The sequence below is a fragment of the Nanorana parkeri genome, unplaced genomic scaffold, assembly GCF_000935625.1.
Source record: "Nanorana parkeri isolate BGI_ZX_2015 unplaced genomic scaffold, ASM93562v1 scaffold808, whole genome shotgun sequence".
NCBI lineage: Eukaryota > Metazoa > Chordata > Amphibia > Anura > Dicroglossidae > Nanorana > Nanorana parkeri.
The window spans coordinates 500,422-509,487 of NW_017307076.1; the positions used below are offsets into that span (position 1 = coordinate 500,422).

Genomic DNA, 9,066 nt, shown 5'->3' on the forward strand with positions numbered 1-9,066 from the left:
TGGTGTGTAGCAACACCCCCCCCCGGGGGGGGGGGGGGGGGCAGCGGGATGGTGTAGACCTTGTCCCTGTCTTCCCTTCATTTGTAGTGTCCCCACACCTGGTATGTACATGCTTGATTCAAGTCAATGACTCACCAAGAAGTGAAGGAAGGATAAGAGTAACAGCTGAGTGTGCACCCTCATATAAAAAGAAGAACAAAATCCCCAAAGCCAGCTCCCATACTTCTATGCTGACAAATTTCATTTCAAGTGCTACTCTATTTGGAGAGTACTTAAGTTTTCTTGCATTACGTCAACATTTCAAATCTGTGTGTTCTAGGTTACATCTTCTTGAAAGCCATTTAAGACTTGGTCTTTGTGTACACAAGAACATCTTGTGCAATAATCTGAAGAGTCACAAATCCATTCCTCACACTGAAGGAATAAAGGATTTAAAAAATGAGGTCTAGGGTAGTCAGAGACGTTTGTTGAAGGGTTTTCCCGATTTTTTATTAAAAAGTAAAAAACATTACATGGACAAAAAAGACACAACTTCAAAACAATTGAGATTAAAAAGAATGATAAATCTGCAAATTAAGAATAAAAAAAGGAATCATGACTCAATAAAAGTGTTATAAAATCACCCCTTACTCCAACATGGTCAAAAATAAAAATAGCAAAAAACATAATGGCTCAAGATGGAAACAAGGTAAGATCAACATGCAGAGTTTATCATCCCACGTAAGTAAACCCAAATGTTTCCATTAAAGAAAATATCTCACGGCACACTAGTGTGCCGCGGCACAGTGGTTGAAAAACGCTGATGTAATGTATAAATTATGCAAGACCTAATTATCTATCCATCTATCCTTAAACTTTGAAGATTATGCTGGCAGCTCAAATCACATGCAGGCTCTCTATACCTACACGTGGCGAGGTAAACCTACAAGAATCCAACTACTGCAGCCATTACAAAGCTCTGCTGATGGTTTCTCCATACATTTAACATAAACAGAGAATTGAGGAATCTTTAGGGAAATTTCCCTTCACTTCCTGTTGACATAACAGGAAATGAGGATATATTTTCAATGTAAAAGATATCCCCCTTTTAGACAGCTGCCTCAGAAACAAGTGCCCCATTGGAAGACAACATTTTGGATTTAACCTCACATACATTCCCTGTGACACTGGTGATCAGGACAATTGGAGAGAAAGTATCTCGGCCGGACCCCAACCTGACAGTGATTCTAACCCCTCACCTGTCCAAATCTAAAAGGTTTGCCTTTATACTTTAAGTGCATGCATGGAAAGTAATGTGTATGTCTAACACTTACAGGAGGTAGTTCTAAATGTTTTATTGGGATCATGGTACTCCCCATGACAATGCCTTCATCTGATTTTATTTTCAGGAGGATGGGGCCATCTTTGTTTCAGGTATTATCCAAGGTCAGCATTTAGGCCCCATCTGACAAAGCTCAAGAGGAATCCCAATGTTTTCAATGGCACCTGTTCACACCTGAACATTCTGTAGCTTATAGCAAAACGCCTTCAAAAAATACATGAGCTTCTTTTGGAGTAGAGTCAAACATTTTGGCCCAATAGCTTCTTTTGGAGTAGAGTCAAACATTTTGGCCCAATAAACTCCAACAAGAGTGCCTGAAAAATGCACAGAAAAAGCAGGTTTTTAAGTGGGTTTTTTTTTTTGCCCACTAACTAGCTTTGCATTGGCTGAAAATAAAATAAAAACACTCAAGCCTGAAACGCTTGAGGAAAAAAAAAAAAAACCACCACCTGTAGAAACATTTAACAAAACACCTGAAAAAAAAAAAAAACACCCAAAGATGCTCATTTCAAGTGCAAATGGGGCCTTAGTTCTTGGATTGAAATGCTTGTTCAGGGATGACCAAGTCTCAATGTCTGGCACAGATCAGCCCTCTCCTTCAGCCTCTCACCTTGCGACTTGCTACATAGTTACAATGTTGCAGTCTGATCATGAAGGGATAAAAGACTGAGAAAATGCTCCTCCTGCCTGCAACAGACTGAGGTCATCATCTGTTCTTAGGTAAGGTCACTCTTCTGGAGCTCACAGATGGCTTTCATATAAGTAACAGAGAATTTGAAAGCCAGTTCCATTGCTGTGCATTGTGACCTCTCATGAATTTATTCATACAGATTGAAAGCTACTGAAAAGGTTCACTTCCAGTTCATCGTAATAGCACAAAAAATAGCATGAAGTACCTACCCTGGCAGAGGTCTCCCCGAACAAAGGCCTGTTGTCCAGACCACCTGTTCCATAGGTCCTGGTGGTATAGTCCTCCATTATAAACGGAGTATGTTCTTCAGTCATTAACTTAGTGTTCCGTGTATTAAAGCATACACCCGACAGCAAGGAAGCTGCAACCTTCAGAACATGGTATGAATTTAGATTTGTACATAGAGCGCACCCACTTGTGAAAGAAGCACCAATGGCTCACTACTTGTATCAGAAAAATCTCTGGAATGTTCACTTCATGGTGACTTCTTGCCTGGAGAAGAACAAAGAACACATAATGAGATACTGCAAACTGAAGGGTGGAAAGCCGTCATCATACCTAGAAGGTGTAGTGACCAATGGCGGTATAAATCAAACCGTCCTCTTACTGTAGAAGCTATTTCATCATGTTTATTTAAACCTTGCTTGCCTAAAAGAGCAATAGCTCACTCTTGGGGAGTGGAGAAAACCGGGCACATTGTATTAACTCTTGTAGTGGGGCTACCCTTGCACTGCAAGGGTTAACTGCTCGGTTTCTGCCTAGGGGGGAAAAAACAAAAGAAGGTTACACTCACCAAACCCGTAAAGCCAGTCGGCACTTAGGCCAGTCCCCAGAGTGTCTCTCCCTCTCCTCTGCAGCAGTCTAGTAATACAGTGTATTGGATGTGAAGATGCCGAGGGACATAGCATTGCTGCAGCAAGTACTACCAGCTCTGAGGATGTGCTGCTAGTTCGGGTGAGGATAACTTTTTCTTTTGGGACCCTAAGCAAAACTGAGCAGTTAACCCTTGAAGTGCAGGGGTAGTCCCACTGCAAGGGTTTAAAAAAATTCTGCCCGGAGTTTTTCTTAAAGGACCCTTTCAGAAAGGCAGTCCGATCAGGTCTGCCTGTCGGTTTTTCAAGCGGATCTGATCAAAAGCCCTATTGTAACTCTGCGGGCGTCCAGATGTAAATGGATGTATACATCAGATTACCCCGGACTCCATCTAGGTCTGCTTTGGTGGACCTGATCTACTTGTGCTCAGCACTCGCATGTCTCCAAAGTGCTCTGGCTTGTCTACTGTCCCTCGCCATCCTCATGTCTAATGCAGGGCTACGGGCGCTGCATTTTTCATGTTGATGTCCACAGACCTCCCACCGCTGGAAGGTGGGGGGGATGCCGGTGCCGGTCTTGGAGCCAGCATGAGTGGGGATCAGGTAAAAGTCCTTTGCAGAATACCTCCAGACAAAAATGAGCAGTTAACCCTTGCAGTGCAGGGGTTGCCCCACTGCCAGGGGAGTACATACATACACACACTTTCTTGTCACATCAAATATTCCTTCATACACAATAACTCATTCAGCAATAGTGTGCGTCTGTGTGCCCCCCATCCATGGCTCAGGAGCAAAGTGTACCTGGAAATCACTGGCTACTCCATCCCCTCCCTGACTGTACCACATCCAGGAACCATATACAAGAACGTATTGTATAACAGGATGTCTGGACCCATTCCTATGCAGTCATGTGGACACATCTAAGAGAGCACTGTGGTAACAAATCGAAAGCATATCAATAATGCATCCTTGTGATTCAGCTGAAAAACACCCTCTGGAAACATTATCTCGAATTCCAAAGGCGTGTGATCAAACCAAAAGACGTGTTTTCAATGTTTTTACACGCTTTTTCAAAAGCATATAAGCGTGAAACTACCCTCTCATAAACAAGGTGCTTAAAAGCGGACCTTTACACTCAAAAATCAAATTCTACCAATGCACCCCTCTATGCATGATGATTAATAATACCATAGGACATGTCAGGTATAAAATGCTGTGATTCTGAAATACTTACACTTGCAGAGCATTCACTCCCTGCTATGAAAGGGCAAAATGACTTCAGTTTTCCAACGCAATGCACACTGGGATTGCCTTGTCATCAGCAGAACATTTCTGGGAAATATCATCTGTAATCTCAGGAGATCTCAGGGAAAGGCATTTTCCTCCCCTGAGATGGTATGCTTGGTCACATGTCCTAGTCACAAATCTAGTCACATGTGGCAGAGTTCCAGGAAGTAAAATGAGAGCTAGTAATCTGCCCTTAGTAAACATGGCCACTGTCAGAAGAAAAGAGAAATAAGGTATGCAAAGAATACAAAGCCGGCAATAATTATTATTTTTAAGATATGGGTAAAGGTCCACTTTAAGAAGGGACCTAATTGGAATTTTCAAAATCATTAACGTGGACCACAATATCCAGAATAAAAAGGTTTACACCAAGAGCTGTATTAATGACATGAGGGCACAACAAGAAGTTATAAGAGAGACGGTTTAATCTTAGACTGCGCAAGGGGTTCTTTACTGTGCGAGTAGTAAAAATGAAGAGTCCACAGTCAGTATTATCCACCAAAAACTCTATTGATGACACAAGGGCATTGCTATTCAAAAAGCCGTTGGAGTAGTTTCTTAATTCACTAAATATAAAAGGATATGGCATAGGTTGAACTGGATAGACCGGTATCTTTATTCAACCTTACCTACTATGTTCCCCTTAATGTTTAAACTGAATAATCGATACAAACTATATACACGAGCAGCTGTTCTCACTTTAGACTTTGGCACACATGGGACTTTGGAAATGGTTTCGCCTTCATTTTGAATGCTATTGCCAAAAGGGAAGCTATGATATTCAATACTGTAGGCCAGGGGAATCCAAACTTCAGCCCTCCAGTTGTTGCGAAACTACAAGCCCCATAAGGCATTGCAAAACTCTGATAGTCACAGGCATGACTTTCAGAGGCAGATGCATGATGGGATTTAGGGCTGCAAGTAACAATTATTTTCACAATCAATTCTATCTCCTTCAGGTCTACACCTCTGCTGATTGACAGTAGACAGTGGGTGGATGCAATAGCCAGCCTGCTATTGCAATTCGAAATAGCCAATAGCAGGTTGGCTATTGCAGGGCGGGCATGGGGGGTTGCAGAGTCACAGCGGTGTTGGCTGACAGCCGGTCTCTCCTCCTCGATAGGCGTCAGTTGCAGCAGTCTGTGTCCCCTCTGATCCTTGCAGATACAGGCAGGGGAGAGCATCAGGGATCGAAGGGGACACAAACCAGAGCAGCAGCTGACTTCCTGTAGGGAGGTGATAGCTGCAGAGTAGGTTAGGGGAAGGTTTGAGGGAGCTCCCCTGCAGCTGGTGCCCAGCGGTGAGGAGTCAGTGTCCCCTCTGACAACAAATAATCAATTACCTGGTTGCAGCCCTAAAGGGATTTGTAGTTTCACCACAGCTGTAGGGCTAAATGTTGGCTACCAGTGATCTAGGCAATGTGAAGCAAAGCTACCCCTTTGTTGGGTACTGGCATGTGCCGAGATGTTAATAAACCCTTCCATCACTGATGTCTGGGGGTACTTGGCAGATGGAAGAAGGTCTTAGGCCCCATAAACATCGCATGAAAGACATGTGTGTATGAGGCCCAACACTTGTAATATACTGTACATAAAACAGAAATTGGATTGATTACAGATGTCCTCATTTCAAAAATCTTTTTCTCATAAACAATTGTTCTACGACACCAACAAAATGACCTATTTGGTCTTTTTGAAGTCTCTGACCATCTCCCTTAGCATGTCCACGGTCTCTGACCATCTCCCTTAGCATGTCCACGGTCTCTGACCATCTCCCTTAGCATGTCCACGGTCTGACAGCTTTCTGTATTTACATTCACTAAATATTATATGTGGACCTTTGGTGATGTCAGAAGCCGCTGAAGAAAGCTGACCACCACTGGTTTATACTACTATAGGCGATGATGCAATCTTTTGATATAATGATCATTTTGATGAAAAGATTATATCTTTATTATCAAAATATTGGCAGCATTAAAGGGTTTCTAAACCCTCACGTTTTTTTGCATATATCTACTGCTAGCAAGCAGTAGATATATGCAAAAAGTTTGCTTTTTTTTTAAAAACTGCTTTAAAAGCGGTTTAAAAACTTACCCGTCTTCGCCGCGCACTCCCGTCCGAAAATCCGAAAATGCTCTGGCGGCCGCAATACATCTTGGGGCGGGCGCATGCGCAGTTTGGATTTTCGGCCGGGAGACGAGCAGAGACGCAAGGTAAGTCTATGGACGCGGGCACCCGCATGCAGACCACGTGGGACAGGAAGTGCCAGCAAGGACAGGAGGAGTCAGCGCTGGATCAGAGGGACAGATGAAAAGGACAGGAAAAAAAGAAGATCGGATTAAGAGACATCATTTAAAGGTAAGTGCTGACATTAACATGGGGGGGGGGTTTGACTTTAATGTCACTTTAAGGCATTTTTTCGCAGCACATCATACCTCTGTTGTGGTGTAAATGGGGCACGATGAACAGGCCTGTCACGCTAATGCGGTAACGAGCGATAAAGCACACGTTACCTTCATTCCCAGATACAGTAAATGTGCATTGCGGCGCCATGCCATTCACTTTCCATGGCACCCCAAATGACTTATACAATGCAGCACAATGCACCTGTTATAGACTACCACAAATTCAAACACTCTGGGCACGGTGCGCTGCACGTTGGAAAGTTTTGGTGCTGGTGCCTCTCATCTTGCGTAAAGGAGCATTAGGAACTCATTTAAAATTCATGGGTATCCCTAATGCACCACAAAAATGTGAACGAAACCCTAAAGGGACAAAATATGTAACCTGATACCGCTGACCTTTTTTTCTTCAAACCCCAGTTGCCTGGTTATTTCATAAACCAGTACCATCAAAAGTAACTACCCTAGACCAATGTGAAGATAAGACTTCACTGTATCCACGGGCCAAGCCGTCATCACTAAATTTATCTGGTCGCAAAAGCCCGTTAGGAATAAACATTTCATCTTAAGACGACCCAAACGGGAGGGAAGCTTAGCCATCCCGGAAGTCTAATTTTACTATCTTGCGGTACACCGGTCGCACATTTTGGACTGGTGTAGACACGGGGGAACTCAAGGCATGGATCTCACTGGAACAATCCATTTCTGCTATCCCATTACGTACCCTCCCTTGGTGTGCTCACTCGATCCTGAGACTCCTCTTGGTACACCCCATTATCAGCCCTACTTGGAGAGGTGAACGTGTACCCTTTGAGTCTCCCCTTCCCCTTTACACCCAGTCATCGGGACACCCAAATTCTCGCCTGGCATCCAGGACCCTGTGTTTACCCATCTGGGAGCAAGGGATAGGTTTAGAGCCCTACATTTTCCCCCTGGCTCGGCATGGCCCTCTTAATCAGATCTCTCGTCTGATCCGGACTTGTCGGGGTTGGGATTCTGGAGATTACGTCAACTGTCATATTTCCTATCCTCCCTCCCCCCGCCACATATGCTGGCTAGACCGCTGTCTATCTTTGAACATGAATGTACCAGAACGAGTCCACTGGCGAAAACTCTCACTGAATTACCGAATGTTTCTACTTCCGGATCTCGACCAGTCCTTGCCCTTCCTTGAGGGGTGGGAACGGGACCTCGGGGTTTAATTCTCCCCCGTTGAGCGATCTCGGATCCTCCAGTTATCTCTGAAGTCCTCCATCAGTAACAGATACCAGGAGATTATAAAACATTGACAGGGTGATATAGAACCCCCTAACAGGCTTCACCGAATCTTCCCTGATGCTTCGGACTCCTGCTGGCGCTGTGGCTCCTCTCTGGCTGACATGCTCCACGTGTTTTGGTCCTGCCCGCCATTGGCAAATTTTTGGACCCAGATAAGAGTCATTTTGCAATACTTTACGGAACGCACACTTCCATTTGAGGTGGCATTCTTCTCGCTTCACCATAATGACCACTCCCTGAAGGGCTATAAACGCTCCATCCTAATTCATTTGGTGAATGCGGCAAGGGCATGCATTCCTGTCTTGTGGAAACAGTCCGCTCCTCCTACCATAGGCCAATGGGTCCAGTGAGTTAACGACATCAAGCATATGGAACATCTCACTAACTCTCTAAAGGATACAGTGAATAGGTTCTCGGCCACATGGTTTTATTGGTCAGAGCTCTTAGAATCTGACAAATACAAACAACTGCAGGTAGTTTGACATCTTGTGACCCTGGGAGAAGGCGCCTCCCTCTCCCCGCTTATCCCTACATTCTTTAGTCCCTACTCTTCCCCCTACTCCCCCGCCTTTCTACCTTGTCTTTATGCAATTGCTGTCTGTCTGATGCTCGTGTCTTTTTCTTGTTTTTATTTTCCTGTGTATGTGAATAGCGATTGCATTCTGAACACCACCGATGCATCCTCACCTGGACCATCCCGACGGCAAGCCAAGAGCCACCACGAGCTGCCAGCCCGACTTTAAGACATACTGTAGTTACCCAGACAACCACGACCAGCACAATGTTCTACGGAGGCAGTGACAGCTTATAGATTGCGCATGCGCAACAGGGCATGCGCAATCTCTCTTCTCCTATTAGTCGGCTGACCTGAGTGACACGCCCCCTAACGTCACACGTAGCGGGATTGGTGTGCTGCGGGCTTTCGGTTGAATTACATGGACACGTTGGCTTGCTGTATAAGAGGAGGGAGGTGGAGGTGTTACCTGTACAAGATGCTTATAGTTATCAACCTACCTGGGGACCGTTATATCTGAAATATGGATGTTATTGGTGGATCACCCTCTACACCCCAGCTGTGATGAAACTACAAATTCCATAATGCGTCTGGCTTTGAGGGTTATGCCTGTGGCTGTCAGAATCTTGCAATGCTTCATGGGACTTGTAGTTCTACAACAACTGAAGTGCCAAGGTTGCCTACCCCTGCTCAAGTTTTTATGTATTGAGGCTCACTTCACACCTGAGCATTTTTTCACGCTAAACGTGAAAAATCCTATTA

The 9,066-nt window shown here is 44.5% G+C and overlaps 1 protein-coding gene across 1 annotated transcript in view; it reads right to left on the reverse strand.

Moving 5' to 3' along the window:
- TMEM243 (transmembrane protein 243) overlaps positions 1 to 8,589 on the reverse strand; it is a 14,863-nt gene extending 6,274 nt beyond the window's left edge. The window contains exons 1-2 of the mRNA XM_018565048.1: positions 8,478 to 8,589; positions 2,222 to 2,504 (exon numbers count right to left, since the gene is read on the reverse strand). Coding sequence (XP_018420550.1) covers positions 2,222 to 2,326 — 105 coding nt within the window. The 5' untranslated portion in view covers positions 2,327 to 2,504; positions 8,478 to 8,589. The remainder of the gene's footprint in view (positions 1 to 2,221; positions 2,505 to 8,477) is intronic.
- Positions 8,590 to 9,066: the final 477 nt, after the last annotated feature.